The 16,335-nt window shown below is 46.5% G+C and overlaps 1 protein-coding gene across 1 annotated transcript; it reads right to left on the bottom strand.

Moving 5' to 3' along the window:
- Nucleotides 1-2,252: 2,252 nt before the first annotated feature.
- LOC145335622 (uncharacterized) lies at nucleotides 2,253-12,600 on the bottom strand. The gene is made up of 3 exons (XM_080181427.1): nucleotides 11,607-12,600; nucleotides 8,943-8,949; nucleotides 2,253-5,036 (listed from the first exon to the last, which is right to left on the bottom strand). The coding sequence occupies exons 1-3, from the start codon at nucleotides 12,386-12,388 to the stop codon at nucleotides 4,452-4,454; spliced, it is 1,374 nt and encodes a 457-aa protein (XP_080037553.1). The 5' UTR covers nucleotides 12,389-12,600; the 3' UTR covers nucleotides 2,253-4,451.
- Between the last annotated feature and the right edge of the window lie 3,735 nt (nucleotides 12,601-16,335).

Consider the following 16,335-nt stretch of genomic DNA (forward strand, 5'->3'; position numbering starts at 1 on the left):
GGGAAGGATAGAGTGTAGAATGTAGTGTTACAGTCATAGATCAGGTGTACAGAAAGGTGAACTTAATACAAGGTAGGTTCATTCAAAAGTCTGATGGCAGCAGGGAAGAAGCTGTTCTAGAGATGGTTGGTATAAGTCCTCAGACTTCTCTATCTTTTTCCTGGTGAAAGAGGGTATGTCTTGGGTGTGTGAGGTCCTTGATTATGCTGGCTGCTTTTCTGAGGCAGTGGGAAGTATAGACAAAGTCAATAGCTGGTTTGCATGATGGGACGGGGCTTCATTCACAACCCTTTGTACTTTATTACGGTCTTGGACAGAGCAGGAGCCATACCAAGATGTATTTTTACTTTTGTAGTTTCAAAACGTTTCTCTGGGTGAGTGCAAACATTTAATTGAATTTATGCAATGAAAAGTTTGTTTCTTGCGAGCTATACAGACAATACACAATACTCATAGAGTACATAGGGGAGAAGGCAGGATAGGGTGTGGAATATAGTGTAATTTCCTGAAATAATCCCTGCTCTCTGTGCTGAATGAACCCATCTCAGCGACAAATGTTGGTCTGTTTGCTCCACACCCACAGGGCTCCATCTGATTAAAGCCACAAACAGAAAGGTCCAGTTTTACAAAGAACAACCCAGCACAGGAAACAGGCCCTTCGGCCCAACGAGCCCGCGCCGCCGCATCACCCTACACCTATTCTACCCTGCATGTCTACGAATGGAACCCTACTCAGTCAGATTCAGGGAAGAAATAGTGTCAATTTGGTAAAAACCGATTAGCCTAAGAGCACATCTTTGGGGTGTGGGAGGAAACCGGAGTGCCCGGAGGAAACCCACGCAACCACAGGGAGAATGCGCAAACTCCCACAGACACAGGCCCAAATCCATGTGTCTGCACAGCCAGCAGTGCTAGTCACTGAGCTGTTGCGGCGCCCGTCTACCAGTCCAGGATCAAGCACACACACCGACATGAAGTACTAGGCCACTCCTGGACTTCCAAGAGCAGTCCACGCACGACCCGCCGTGTGCATGCCCCTCGCTTGACACGAGGTGGACCTCCACCTGTGGAATAAAGACAAAAAATATTAATCATACAGCCTGCCCTTCCGGTGTCTCCGAGGTTTAACCCTATTTAATAGCCCCTACCATATCCCTCCATTCTCGTTTCACTCATGTGCCTATCTAACTGCATCTTAAACGAGTCCAACGTTCCTGCCTCCACCACCCTACTCGGTAGCGCGTTCCAGACCCCCACAACTCTCTGCGTAAAGAACCTTCTTCTCACCTCCAAATTATACCTCCCCTCCCTCACCCTTAAATGATGACCTCTCGTCATTTTCTCCTGGAGTTTGACACAAAAGCAGCTTTCAGCCAATGAGGGAGATCGGGCTCAGCCCCGCCCCTCATTCACTCCGATTGGTTGGAGGACCAGTCTCTCCTCCGTAGTCCTCCAGTCCTGCCCTTCATTCATTCCGATTGGTTGGAGGATCAGCCGCTCCCGCTCGGTCCTCCAGTCCCGCCCCCTCTTCCTATTGGTTCGGAGCTGCCGTCAATCAGTCCCTGGGCATTGTGATGTGGAACATGCGCAGTGTCATTGCTGTCCTTGGTGCTGGTTCGTCCCGGAGAAGCGGAGTCGGCGTTAGGTGGAGGCTGGGCGGGTCTGGAAACACTTTGTGGAGCCGCTTCAGAATCATTGTCAGCTCCCTGGTTTGCAGCTGCGGGGCTCCTCCCGGGAACAGGCCCAGGTTAACGGCCCCATCCTGGCTCAGCCACTGGAGGGTGGTTCACATCAGAGGATGGGGGAAAGGGGCAATAAATAAGAGGTTACACTTTGGCCTCAAATCAATGAGGACTCTGATCTCTGGAAGCTACTCACAAAGGTTCCCTTTTCAAATGTCAGCTCAGGTTTACCTTGGGCAAGAAATCAAAACAGGACAAGAGATTGAGTTTTAACTTATTGAGAGAGGAGAGAAAGAAGGAAGGAAACCCTGGGAGGTTTGGAGAAATCACCTTCAGGATTGATCATTAAATCTCCAGTCAGTGCTCGACACAAGGTTAACGTCTGTTTTTCTGTCTGGTCAGTCAGGGTGATTCCGATTAATAGAGAATTGGTTTGGTTCACCAGATAATTAGTAATAAAAAGTCATTGTGTCTAATATTGAATTGTAATGATAAAAATAAAACAATAATTCATCACATAGTTATCATAAGTTCATAAGATATAGAAGCAGAATTAGACCATTCGGCCTATCAAGTCTGCTCTGCCATTCCAGCATGGCTGATATGCTCTTCTTCCCCATTTTCCTGCCTTTTCCCCATAATCCTTTAACCCATTACCATTAAAATCTGTCTAACTCCTCCTTAAATTTACTCAGTGTCCCAGTATCTGCCACACTTCAGGGTAGCGAATTCCACAGATTCACAACCCTTTGGGACAAGTAGTTTCTCCTCAACTCTTTTAAATTTGCTACCCTTATTTGATTTGACTTTGGTTTGATTTATTATTGTCACATGTATTAACATACAGTGAAAAGTATTGTTTCTTGCACACTCTCCAGACAAAGCATATCGTTTGTAGAGAAGGAAACCAGAGTGCCGAATGTAGTATTACTGTCATAGCGAGGGTGCAGAGAAAGATCAACTTAATGTAAGGTAAGTCCATTCAGGGGTCTGACAGCAGCAGGGAAGAAGCTGTTCTTTGGTTGGTATGTGATCTCAGACTTTTGTATCTTTTTCTTGAAGGAAGAAGGTGGAAGAGAGAATGTCTGGGGTGTGTGGCGTCCTTAATTATGTTGGCTGCTTTGCTGAGGCCGTGGGGAGTGTAGACAGAGTCAATGGATGGGAGGCTGGTTTGCATAACCTTCCTTGCAGTCTTGGGCAGAGCAAGAGATATACCAAGTTGTGAAACAACCAGAAAGACTATTTCCTAAGACTATGACCTCTTGTCCTAAAATGTCCCACAAGAGGAAGCATCCACTCCACGTCTACTTTATCCATATCGTTTATCTTCTATACCTCAATTTGATCTCTCTTCATTCTAAATAGGTAGGTTTTTGACAGACAAGGGAATTAAGGGTTATGGGGAGAGAGCTGGAAAGTGGAGCTGATCCACTTCAGATCAGCCATGATCTTATTGAACGGCGGGGCAGGCTCGAAGGGCTAGATGGCCTACTCCTGCTCCTATTTCTTATGTTCTTATTAAATTCCAGACAGTATAGGCCTAAACTGTTCAATCTCTTTCCATAGAACCAATCACTCTGGAATCAATCTAGTAGATGTTATGGAGAATCAGTAAATTAATCAATCAGAAGCTGTCTAACTTGTTAGTCTAATTTACAATTTCTTTTCACTAGAATGTGCATCAATACCAGATTGAGCTGTTACATTGGACCCACAGTGCGTTATTTCAATTCCCATTTGCTGCTGTGATTTTTCCCATCTTTTTTCTCCAATCCTAATCCATTTTCTCATTCAATCTCTTATTTACTATCTGACCTCACTGATCAGCCCTAGAGAAACTGTACTGTCCAATCCAATATTCTCATTTATAAAATAGATTCAAACGTTACTATTTAAATCCAGTGATTAATATATTTTATTTATTTGTTCTTCACTTCAACTCATTATAAAGAGCCAGAAATTACAAATCAATCCCAAATTTGTGATTGGGCTCACTGGTTTTGTTCCTGTTCAGTTTACTTCTCCTCAAAGAACTCTTTTTAATACCCAGGGAACGATACTGCTTTTTTTCCATTAGTTTTTGTTAGTATTTGAATGCTTTGAAATAGCAGCTCACATCAATGTACTTTATCAATTTCAATGTCAGAAACAATTATACCCAAGCTTGCTGGTTTTCAGTTTTTATATCAGAGACAGAAACAATCACTTCAGAGGTAATTTCCATATCTCATGTGTTCAAGCACTTTGCCTGAATGGTTAAGGCCAAGTCAGTGAAAGCTAAAGTCTTTGGTTCAAATTGATACCATGTTGCGATGTTTGTAAAAAAGTTTCTGAATTTGTACAAACCTCTAGATGATTTGCTGCAATATCAGTGGCCCTGGAAACTATAATCAGTTGTTTAAAAATACAGAAAAAATCTATTTGACTCTGCCCAAGAACCAATATGTTGATTTGTCCATATCTGTCAAATTAGAAATTTAGAATTTGATAATGTCCAGTATGTAAATAATTGTGATTGATTAAATAAACAGCCGTCAGCAGAGCATACAAATATATAAAATTGGAGTAGGATTAAGCCATTCAGCTCCTCAAGCCTGCTCCACCGTTCAATAAGATTGTGGTTGATCTGTTTGTGTTGAGTTCCACATCCCCATCTGCCCCTTATATTTTTTGATTCCTCAACATGAATCTATGTACTTACTACGCTTTAGAAATATTCAGTGACTGCCCCCCCACTTCCACTGCCTTCTCAGGCAGAGAATCCCAAAGTCATCTGTGCACTCGTTCATGTGTCAGCAGGTTAGCTAACTGAGTGAATCCCTTCCCGCACAGAGGGCAGGTGAAGGGCCTCTCTCCAGTGTGAACTCGCTGATGTGTCAGCAGTTGGGATGACTGAATGAATCCCTTTCCACAAATGGAGCAGGTGAATGGCCTCTCCCCGGTGTGAATTCGCTGGTGTTTCAGTAATACAGATGAATAAGTGAATCCCTTCCCACACAGGGTGCAGGTGAATGGCCTCTCCCCGGTGTGACCTCGCTGGTGTACAGTGAGGGCCGATGACTGCCTGAAATTCTTGCCACAGACTGTGCAGCTGAATGGCTTCTCCTCGGTGTGAATCCGCTGGTGTGACTGGAGGCCGAATAACGCAGTGAATCCCCTCCCGCACATGGAGCACGAGAATGGCCTCTCGCCGGTGTGACTGCGTCGATGGGTTTCCAGCTCCGATGGGTAATTGAATTGCTTCTCACAGTCCCCACATTTCCAAGGTTTCCCCATGCTGTGGCTGCGTTTGTGTCTGGACAGACCGGATGAATGGCTGAAACCTCGTCCACACACGGAACACGTGTATGCTTTCTCGCGCTTGTTAGTTGTATTTCTTGGTTCCATATTCCGATACCTAGGACAGTCAGAGTACGCTAAATAGAGCGGCTCTGTCAAATCTTGAAATGATGTTTGCTTTTTGAGAGATTTCTGACTGCAAATCCTCTCTCCTTCTAATATCCTGCGGAAATGATTCAAAACAGAAAAAATATTGAGTGAGCTGCAAGGAAATCTGCAGATCCCTGTTCTACACACTCTCCCTCCTCCCTGGGCTGAAATCCAAACCCATCTCACCATCTCCACCATTTCTTTCCTCCACTCCCAGTTTTCTCCCTCACTCTCCTCTGTCTGGGTTGAAGTCAGCAAAAAGTCTCACAACGCCAGGTTAAAGCCCAACAGGTTTATTTGGTAGCAAAAGCCACTAGCTTCCGGGCCTCTGACCCTTCGTCAGGTGAGTGGAGAGTTTGTGATCAGAACTTCTTACTGTGTTTACCCCAGTCCAACGCCGGCATTTCCACATCCCCATGGGTCGAAATGGACAGTTTTGACGCGCCACAGCGAAAAACTGTACCGACCTCCTCAGAAGACAAACACGGGGCACAGCGGACAGAGTACCCTTCGTCTTCCAGTACTTCCCCGGAGCAGCGAAGCTATGACATCTTCTCCGGAGCCACATGTCATCGATGAAGACGAACATCTCGGCAAGGCCATCCCCATACTCCCACTTCTTGCCTTCAAACAACCACACAAACTCAAACAGACCATTGTCCGCAGCAAACTATCTAGCTTTCATGAGAACAGTGACCACAACACCACACAACCGTGTCCCAGTGATCCAGCATGTCTTGCTGGATCACTGACATGGATGCCATCAACTCCCATGAGAACACCATCCATCTGGCCAATGTTGTCTACCTGATATGCCGCAGGAAAGGATGTTCCTAGGCATGGTACATTGGCGAGACCATGCAGACACTATGACAATGGATGAATAAACACCACTTGACAATCACCAAGCAGGAGTGTTCTCTTCCTGTCAAGGAACACTTCAGTGATCATGGACATTCAGCCTCTGATCTTCAGGTAAGCATTCTCCGAGGTGGCCTTCATGACCTACCACAATGCAGAATCACCAGACGTAAACTGATAGCCAAGTTCCACACACATGAGGATGGTCTTAACCAGGATCTTGGGTTCGTGTCACACTATCTGTAAACCCCATGACTCGCCTGGGCTTGCAAAATCTCACTAACTATCCTGGCTGGAGACAATTCAATCTGTGCTTAACTGTCTGTCCACTCACATTGTCTGTACCTGTAAAGACTCTCATTCCAATCATTATCTTGTAAATTGAGTCTGTGGCTAGATATGCCCTCTTTGTGAACATAACTCTTCACTCACCTGAGGAAGCAGCGACACTCTGAAAGCTTGTGCTACCAAATAAAACCTGTTGGACCTTAACCTGGCGTTGTGAGACTTCTTACTGTGCTTAGTCCAATGCCGTCGTAGAGGTTTACAGGATGGAAACAGGCCCTTTGGCCCAACTTGTCCATGCCACCCTTTTTTTGAAATCCCTAAGCTAATCCCAATTGCCTGCATTTGGCCCATATCCCTCGAGAGCTATCTTACCCATAACTGTCTAAATGCTTTTTAAAGGACAAAATTGTACCCGTCTCTACTACTATTTCTGGCAGCTTGTTCCAGACACACCGCCTTCTGTGTGAAAAAAATGCCCCTCTGGACCCTTTTATATCTCTCCCCTCTCACATTAAACCTGTGCCCTCTAATTTTAGACTCCCCTACCTTTGGGAAAAGACATTGACTATCTAGCTGATCTATGCCCCTCATTATTTTATAGACCTCTATAAGTTCACCCCTCAGCCTTCTAAGCTCCAGAGAAAAAAGTCCCAGTCTATCTAGCCTCTCCTTATAACTCAAACCATCAAGTCCCAGTAGCATCCTAGTAAATCTTTTCTGCACTCTTTCTAGTTTAATAATATCCTTTGTATAACAGGATGACCAGAATTGTACACACTACTCCAAGTGTGACCTTTCGTTATCTTGTGCAACTTCAACAAGACGTCCCAACTCCTGTATTCAGTGTTCTGAGCAATGAAACCAAGCATGCTGAATGCCTTCTTCAGCACACTGTCCATCTGTGACTCCACTTTCAAGGAGCTATGAACATGTACCCCGAGATCTCTTTTTTTTCTGTAACTCTCCCCAACGCCCTACCATGAACCAGGGCAGGACTTACTCAGTTAAATGTGACGAAATGCATCACCTTGCATTTATCTAAATTAAACTCCATCTGCCATTCATCAGCCCACTGGCCCAATTAATCAAGATCCCATTGCAATTGGAAATAACATTCTTCACTGTCCACTATGCTACCAATCTTGGTGTCATCTGCAAACTTACTAACCATGCCTCCTATATTCTCATACAAATCATTAATATAAATGAAAAATGACAGTGGACCCAGCCCTGATCTTTACTCGAGAGTGGTTGGGGTGTGGAATGGACTGCCTGCTGTGATAGTGGAGTCGGACACTTTAGGAACTTTCAAGCAGTTATTGGATAGGCACATGGAGCACACCAGAATGGTACGGAGTTGGATAGTTTGACCTTGGTTTCGGACAAAGCTCGGCACAACATCAAGGGCCGAAGGGCCTGTACTATGCTGTACTGTTCCATAATCCCTGAGGCACACCACTGGTCACAGGCATCCAGTTTGAAAAACAACCCTCTACAACCACCCTCTGGCTTCCAATTTTGCATCACCACATCATGAGTTCAGTTCTCCAGCTCCTGCTTGTAGATGGACAATAAAACCAATGGGTCTTGTTGGGGATCTTGAGGGGAATTTCTTGATAGAGCAGACGCAGCACGGTTTCGTTAAGGGGAAGTCGTGTCTGACAAATTTATTGGAGTTCTATGACGATGTGTCTAGGGCGGTGGATAGAGGAGAGTCGGTGGATGTGGTCTTTCTAGATTTTCAGAAGGCGTTTGACAAGGTGCCTCACAAGAGGTTATTGCAGAAGGTAAGGGGGCATGGAGTTGGGGGTAGGGTGTTAGCGTGGATAGAGGATTGGTTGTCAAATAGGAGGCAGAGAGTGGGGGTTAATGGGTGCTATTCGGATTGGCGGTTGGTGACTAGTGGAGTGCCCCAGGGGTCGGTGCTGGGGCCTCAGCTGTTTACCATTTATATAGATGATCTGGAGGAGGGAACGGAGTGTATGGTGTCAAAATTTGCTGATGACACCAAGATTGGTGGAACGGCAAATTGCGCGGAGGGTGTGGAGAGTCTGCAGAAGGATCTAGATAGGCTGGGCGAATGGGCCAGGAACTGGCAAATGGAATTTAATGTTGGCAAGTGCAAGGTGGTCCACTTTGGTAGGAATAATGGTAGGAAGGACTATTACTTACGTGGCGAAAAACTGCAGCAGGCGACGGTGCAGAGGGACCTCGGGGTCCTTGTGCATGAGTCGCAAAAACCCAGCCTGCAGGTGCAGCAGGTGGTCAGGAAGGCAAATGGGATGCTGGCCTTCATAGCGAGGGGGATTGAATATAAAAGTAGGGAGGTCTTGCTGCGGCTGTATAGGGCATTGGTGAGGCCGCAGCTGGAGTACTGTGTGCAGTTTTGGTCGCCGTACTCACGCAAGGATATTTTGGCCCTGGAGGGTGTGCAGAGGAGGTTTACTAGGCTGATACCGGAGTTGAGGGGGTTGAGCTATGAGGAGAGGCTGAATAAACTAGGCTTGTAGTCGTTAGAGTTTAGAAGAATGAGGGGAGATCTCATTGAGACGTATAAGATGATGAATGGGATGGATAGGATAGAGGTGGAGAGACTCTTCCCGCTCAGAAAGGACAGTAGGACTAGGGGGCACAGCCTCAAGATAAAGGGGGGGGCGGTTTAGAACGGAGTTGAGGAGGAACTTCTTCACTCAAAGGGTGGTGAATCTCTGGAATTCTCTGCCCGTTGAAGTGGTGGAGGCTGCCTCGCTAAATATTTTTAAGACGCGGGTTGATGGGTTTTTGATAAGAGAGGGGATTAAGGGTTATGGGGAGAGGGCGGGAATGTGGAACTGAGCCACAACAGATCAGCCATGATTTTATTGAATGGCGGGGCAGGCTCGATGGGCTGGATGGCCTACTCCTGCTCCTATTTCTTATGTTCTTTCTTATGGATGTTGGGGCCTCCCAGAGGGTGTTCCTGAATCCCGCCCCCTGCCCACCTCATAATACCCGAGATGATTGACAGCAGTACCGGACGAATAGGATGCGGAGACGGAGCCGGAGGACCAAGCGAAATCGGTCAGTCCTCCAACCAATCAGAGTGAATGAGGGGGCGGAACTGAGCCCGCATCACCTTAAGCTGCTGCACATGCGCATCCTGACGCTCTCAAGACGGTGCCATTAATCGGGCCTGACGTCGGACGAGGCCCGGGCAGCAGCTGCCGGTTCAAAGTTGGACCAGGAGCTCCTTATATTCGGGGCCTCGGGCCTACATCGGGCGTTGATGAAGCATCCCAACCTAACCATCGGCTCCCTTTCCTCCCAAGCCGCTTACCAGCCCAGAGTGAGGACAACAACCAGAATCCGACCTGCGCATGCTCCTATGCATCGGGTGATTGACGGCGGCTCCGGACCAATAGCAAGAGGGGAATGGACTGGAAGCGCCACCAGAGGGCGTGGCTTGCCCTCCAACCAATCAGAGTGAATGAAAGGCGGGACCAGGCCGGAGCATGCGCAATGCGGGCCCGGCTGCAGAGGAACAGAGGCAATGTTTCAGGGTCAATGAACTTTCATCAGAAAGCGCAGTGGGTTCGGAAGAGCCGAGAGCCAGCGAGGAATGGAGCTGGAGGGGTGGAATAGGGAGGATTCACAAACACTCGGTGTAGGAAATCATGACCCGTATCTATTGCATTCATACCATCCTCGCCAATGGAATGCCACTTATAATTTTGTTAAGAGGTGTTTCAGTTCTGTGACAGGGCAGAAACCTAATTGGAGGTGCAGGACATTTAGAACATAGAACATTACAGCGCGGAACAGGCCCTTCGGCCCACAATGTTGCGCCGACCAGTCTTATTTTTAAAAAAAACATTGACCCACTAATCTAAACCAATCCCTTTTCGTCCATAAACCTATCCACCAATCTCTTAAACGCCCCCAAACTAGGCGCATTTACAACTGCAGCAGGCAGGGCATTCCAGTCCCTCACCACCCTCTGGGTAAAGAACCTGCCCCTGACATCCGTCCTATAACTACCCCCCCTTAATTTAAAGCCATGCCCCCTCGTGCTAGCTTTCTCCATCCGAGGAAACAGGCTATCACCATCCACCCTATCTAAACCTCTAATCATCTTATATGTTTCTATAAGATCCCCTCTTAGCCGCCTTCTTTCCAGTGAAAACAACCCCAAATCCCTCAGTCTCTCCTCATAGGACCTCCCCTGCATACCAGGCAACATCCTGGTAAACCTCCTCTGCACCCTCTCCAAAGCCTCCACATCCTTCCTGTAATGTGGGGACCAGAACTGAGGAGCTTGGAGAGGAAAAGGGAGGCTGGAATAAAAACAGAAGATGCTGGAGAATCTGAACAGGTCTGACAGCATCTGTAGAGAGCGAATAGAGCTTCGTCAAAGGGTCATCCAGACTCGAAACGTTGGCTCTATTCTCTCATAGAAAACCTACAGTACAGAAATAGGCCATTCAGCCCATGAAGTCTGCACTGACCACAATCCCACCCAGGCCCTATCCCCATATCCTGACATATTTACCCACTAATCCCTCTAACCTACACATCTCAGGACACTAAGGGTAATTTTTTTTAGCATGTCCAATCAACCCAACCCCCACATTTTTGGAAACCGGAGCACCCGAACGAAACCCACACAGACACGCGGAGAATGTGCAAACTCCACACAGTCAGTGACCCAAGCTGGGAATCGAACCCAGGTCCCTGGAGCTGTGAAGCAGCAGTGCCACCCATGGATGTTGTCAGACCTGTGCAATTTTCCAGCATTTTCTATTTTTATTTCAGATTCCAGCATCTTCAGTATTTTGCTTTGATATTAAAGGGAGGCTGGAGATGGGGCAATAGTTTGTAAGGATGGTAGGGTTATGGTTTGTTATTTGAAGGAGACGGAACCTGAAGACCGAGAACTGTTAACAAAGTCAAGAAACACGGGGAAGTTGGGTAATCAATTTAGTGAATATAGAGTCAATAGAGCAGGAGGTTTCATTGATAAAATGAGTCATGAGAGGGCATGAGTGGAAATGGGAAAGAAAATAAAGATGCAAGTTCAAGACTTGGACAAGGAGGATCTTTTGGGAGAGTCTGGCACGGTTGTCCAGTGAAAGCTGACCAGATTGCCTCTATGAGTTCCTCACACTTATTGTTGGAGGTGAGGATGGAGGAGACAAGGGAGAGAGAGAGAGACCTTTAAAAAGAAGTAACTTGTATCAGAGACATCAAAAAAAGACATTATTTGACAGAAAACTGATTTATTTGACACTTATCAAATTGGCCACTATAACTAGGCTAGAGTTTATTACTAGCAGTAAAATCAATCCAGGATATACATGCTTTGGTTACTTATGAACTTGCTGATGTTTCAGCAGAGTGGATGAGGTAGTGAATCCCTTCCCACACCGGGAGCAGGTGAATGGCCTCTCTCCAGTGTGAGTGCGCTGATGCACCAGCAGGTTAGACGACTGAGTGAATCCTCTTCCACACTCAGAGCAGGTGAATGGCCTCTCCCCGGTGTGGATTCGCTGGTGTGTCAGCAGGTCAGTTGACTGAGTGAATCCCTTCCCACACTCCAAGCAGATGAACGGCCTCTCCCCGGTGTGAATTCTCTGGTGTACAGTGAGTTGAGACGATCGCCTGAACCCAGTCCCGCAGTGAGAGCATCTGAACGGCCTCTCCTCAGTGTGAACACGTTGATGCGACATCAGTTCCCCGGAACTTTTGTAGCACTTCCCACAGTCGGGACATTTAAATGGTCTCTCGTCAGTGTGTACACGTTGATGGGACATCAGTTCCCCAGAACTTTTATAGCACTTCCCACAGTCTGAGCACTTAAAAGGTCTCTTGTCTGTATGAACTCTCTGGTGTGTTAGCAGATGGGCTGAAATAATAAATTCCTTCCCACACGTACAGCAGGAGAACGGTCTCTCCCCGGTGTGAGTGCGTCGATGCTTTTCCAGCTCTGATGGGATTCTGAATCCCTTCCCGCAGTCCTCACATTTCCACGGTTTCTCCCCGGGGTGACGGTATTTATGTTCTGACAGGTCAGATGATTGGTTGATGCCTCTTCCATACACACAACACGTGTAGGGTTTCTCCCCACTGTGAATGGCGCCTTTTCCTTCCATGTTCAAAATCGGATGGGTCAGATCCTGGTACGATATTTGGTTTGCGTTGCTGACTGCAAATCCTCCCCTTCTGAAATCCTGTGAAATTGGTTAAAAACAGAAAAAAAGAGAGTGAGAGAGAGACCCCACAAAAACACAAAGGCAAGTTGTGAAATTGAGCTGAATGAATCTGGTAATTTGCAGGGCCGGCACAAGGAAAAGGTGACCATGCAAACTGCTGGATTATCATAAAACTTGACTGATTCACTCACCTCCTCCCACTTCCTCGAACCATCCATTTTGCCTAAGCCTGTCCCCACCAGTCACGTTGAGCATGGTCACTGAAGAGAAAGGGTGTAGTAGTAATGTCACTGGATTTGTAATCCAGAGGCCCAGGTTAATGTGCTGGGGACATGGGTTCAAATCTCACCATGGCAGCTGGTGGAATTTGAATGCAATTAATAAATTAGAAACATAAACCTTGTCTTAGTAATGATGACCATGAAACTATCGTTGATTGTCATAAAAACCCATCTGGTTCATTAATGTCCTGTAGGGAAGGGAATCTGCTGACCTTACCTGGTCTGGCCTATGTTGTGACTCTAGAGCCACAGCAATGTGGTTGAATTTTAGTTCCTGTCAGAAATGCCTAGCCAGCCACTCACCGCAAGACAATTAGGGATGAGAATAAATCTGGCCTTGTCAGTGATGTCAACATCCAATACAAGAAGTTTTAAAAAATGGCTTTAGACATGTTTTGACATCGCACCTCAGTCACCAATGCCTCTACTTTCTCCGAAGGCTAAGGAAGTTCGGCATGTCCGCGACAAATCTCACCAACATTCATAAATGCACCATAGAAAGCATCCTTTCCAGATGTATCACGGCTTGGTACGGCTCCTGCTTTGACCATGAACTGAGGAAACTATAAAGGGTCATGAAAGAAGCCCAGTCCACCACACAAACCAGTCTCCCATCCACTGAGTCCGTCTACACTTCCCAATGCCTCGGAAAAGCATAATCAAGGACGCCACGCACCCCGTAACTACTCCCTTCCACCTTTTTCCGTTGAGAAAAAGATACAAAAGTCAGAGATCATGTACCAACCGAATCAAGAGCAGCTTCTTCCCTGCTGCTGTCAGACTTTTTGAATGGGCCTACCGTATCTTGAGTTGATATTTCTCTACACCCTAGTTATGACTGTACATTCTGCACGCTCTCCTTTCCTTCTCTATGTACGGTATGCTTTGTCTGTATAGTGCGCAAGAAACAATACTTTTCACTGTATACTAATATGTGTGACCATACTTGTTTTGCTGAATTATCTCATTAACCATGCCTTTTCCCCAGTTGGGCAAAAGACCCAGTTGGGGTCTTTTAAGAGACTTTTGGATGAGTACATGGGTTTTAATGGGATTGAGGGTTACAGATAGGCCTGGTAGGTAGGGATATGATCGGCGCAATTTATGGGCCGAAGGGCCTGTTTGTGCTGTAGTGTTCTATGTTCTAGATATGGTGTGGGGGAGGGGTGGCGGAATATGAGAAAGGCAATTTTTAAACAGTGAGTGACTCTCGGTCCATGAGGATGCTGGAAGTGAAGACAATTAATCATTTCAGAAAAAAACTGGATGTTATACTGCCAGGATGCCATTGAAGATTTGACTGATTTCAGGGGACACTAGACCCCGAACTTCCGCTCTCTTGTCATTTTAATTCTCCACCCCACTCTGACCTTGGCCTCTTGAACTGTTCCAATGAAGCTCAATGGGAGCTTGAGGAACAGCAGCTCATCTTTCCATTCGACACTTTGCAACCTTCAGAACTCAACGCTTGAGTTCAGCAGTTTCTGCACCAGAGAATTGTCAGGATCTGAAATTCTCCACCTGGAAAGGTGCTGGAACCTGATTCTATGTTCAAACTGTGTCCACTCGTCCCAGATCCCCCAACCAGTGGAAATAGTTCCTCTCTATCTATCCCATTCAGTTCCAATTAAAAGCTTTGATCAGATCATCTCTTAACATTATAAACTCCAGGAATTACAGCCCTCATGGTCAGGTGATGGATTCCAACAGAAGGGATTGGGGCTGGGGGGAGATATAATTGATGACACAGCTTGAAAGCAGGCGCAGGGACAGAGGGACCACTTGCAGAAAATAAATCTGCAAAAATAGGGATAGAGCGAGGGAATGGGCTCAATTTATACAGATGATCTGGAGAAGGGAACCGAGTGTAGGGTGTCGAAATTTGCTGATGACACCAAAATTGGTGGAAAGGCAAATTGTGCGGAGGGTGGGGAGAGTCTACAGAAGGATCTAGATAGGCTGGGCGAATGGGCCAGGAACTGGCAAATGGAATTTAATGTTGGCAAGTGCGAGGTGGTCCACTTTGGTAGGAATAATGGTAGGAAGGATTATTACTTACGTGGAGAAAAACTGCAGCAGGCGACGGTGCAGAGGGACCTCGGGGTCCTTGTGCATGAGTCGCAAAAACCCAGCTTGCAGGTGCAGCAGGTGGTCAGGAAGGCGAATGGGATGCTGGCCTTCATCGCGAGGGGGATTGAATATAAAAGTAGGGAGGTCTTGCTGCGGCTGTATAGGGCATTGGTGAGGCCGCAGCTGGAGTACTGTGTGCAGTTTTGGGCGCCGTACTTACGCAAGGATATTTTAGCCTTGGAGGGAGTGCAGAGGAGGTTTACTAGGCTGATGCCGGAGTTGAGGGGGTTGAGCTGTGAGGAGAGGCTGAATAGATTAGGCTTGTACTCATTAGAGTTTAGAAGAATGAGGGGAGATCTCATTGAGACGTATAAGATGATGAATGGGATGGATAGGATAGAGGTGGAGAGACTCTTCCCGCTCAGAAAGGATAGTAGGACTAGGGGGCATAGCCTCAAGATAAAGGGGGGGCGGTTTAGAACAGAGTTGAGGAGGAACTTCTTCACTCAAAGGGTGGTGAATCTCTGGAATTCTCTGCCCATTGAAGTGGTGGAGGCTGCCTCGCTAAATATTTTTAAGACGCGGGTTGATGGGTTTTTGATGAGAGAGGGGATTAAGGGTTATGGGTAGAGGGCGGGAATGTGGAACTGAGCCACGACAGATCAACCATGATCTTATTGAATGGCGGGGCAGGCTCGAAGGGCTAGTTGGCCTACTCCTGCTCCTATTTCTTATGTTCTTATCTGCTGAATGGCTTCCTCTGTACAATAGCGATTTGATGACTCTTTTCTGTATTCTGTTTTTGTAATTCAACAAAAGTTCAGTTATTACGCAAGTAAATCTGTGCTACGCTCCCTCCGAGACCATTCTGTCCTTACTCGTAAAGGGTTTTCTCTGAGTCCATTCCCTCAAAGTAATCTATCAGTTTTATCCTTTTGAAGAGTTCCTTAAGTTCTGTTTCTGTTGGCTGGTTTTGGGATTGACCGTGGATATAAAGCAACGTCCTTTCCCTAGAACCTTTCTTTATGTTTCCGTTAGTTGTAAAGTTGCGCTGATGTTTATGGTGATGTTACCTATTCTGAGTGGTGTTCTGCTCTGGGCTGGTTGTCCCTCTGCGATCTTTGGATAAGCTTCTCCATCTGCACCGTTGGCCTCTGTCCAGTGGATATTGTCACATTGACTCTAACATTTAATCTTTATCACTGTTCCTTAACTGTTTTTCTGAATAGTTCCTCTTCGGTGAGTGGTTTGTTATTTTCCTCCTGTCGCCCCGGTGCTCTGGGATTGGGTACCATTTTGTCATTTGCTATTTAATGGAGGGGTCCCTGTGCCTTTGCCTCATGGTCTGCTTAGGATTTCTTGAGTTTTTTTGTTCTGTTTTTGTTTTTTTTTGGGAGGGAGGAGGTACTGCAACTTTGTCCCTGCTTTAGGGGTGTAAGTGCGATTAATTCTGAGCTCGTCCAGTCCTGAGCTGCACTCTTCACAGTCCCTTTATGGAATGGGTTGTTTGGATGTTCTTGGTTTGGTGGAATGGTC

Source organism: Carcharhinus amblyrhynchos, unplaced genomic scaffold, assembly GCF_965287045.1.
Source record: "Carcharhinus amblyrhynchos unplaced genomic scaffold, sCarAmb.v2.hapA scaffold_39, whole genome shotgun sequence".
Classification (NCBI taxonomy): Eukaryota; Metazoa; Chordata; class Chondrichthyes; order Carcharhiniformes; family Carcharhinidae; genus Carcharhinus; species Carcharhinus amblyrhynchos.

Bases quoted from the DNA above. Each gene is read 5' to 3' on its own strand.
- LOC145335622 (XM_080181427.1), bottom strand. From the start codon at position 12,388: ATGGAAGGAAAAGGCGCCATTCACAGTGGGGAGAAACCCTACACGTGT.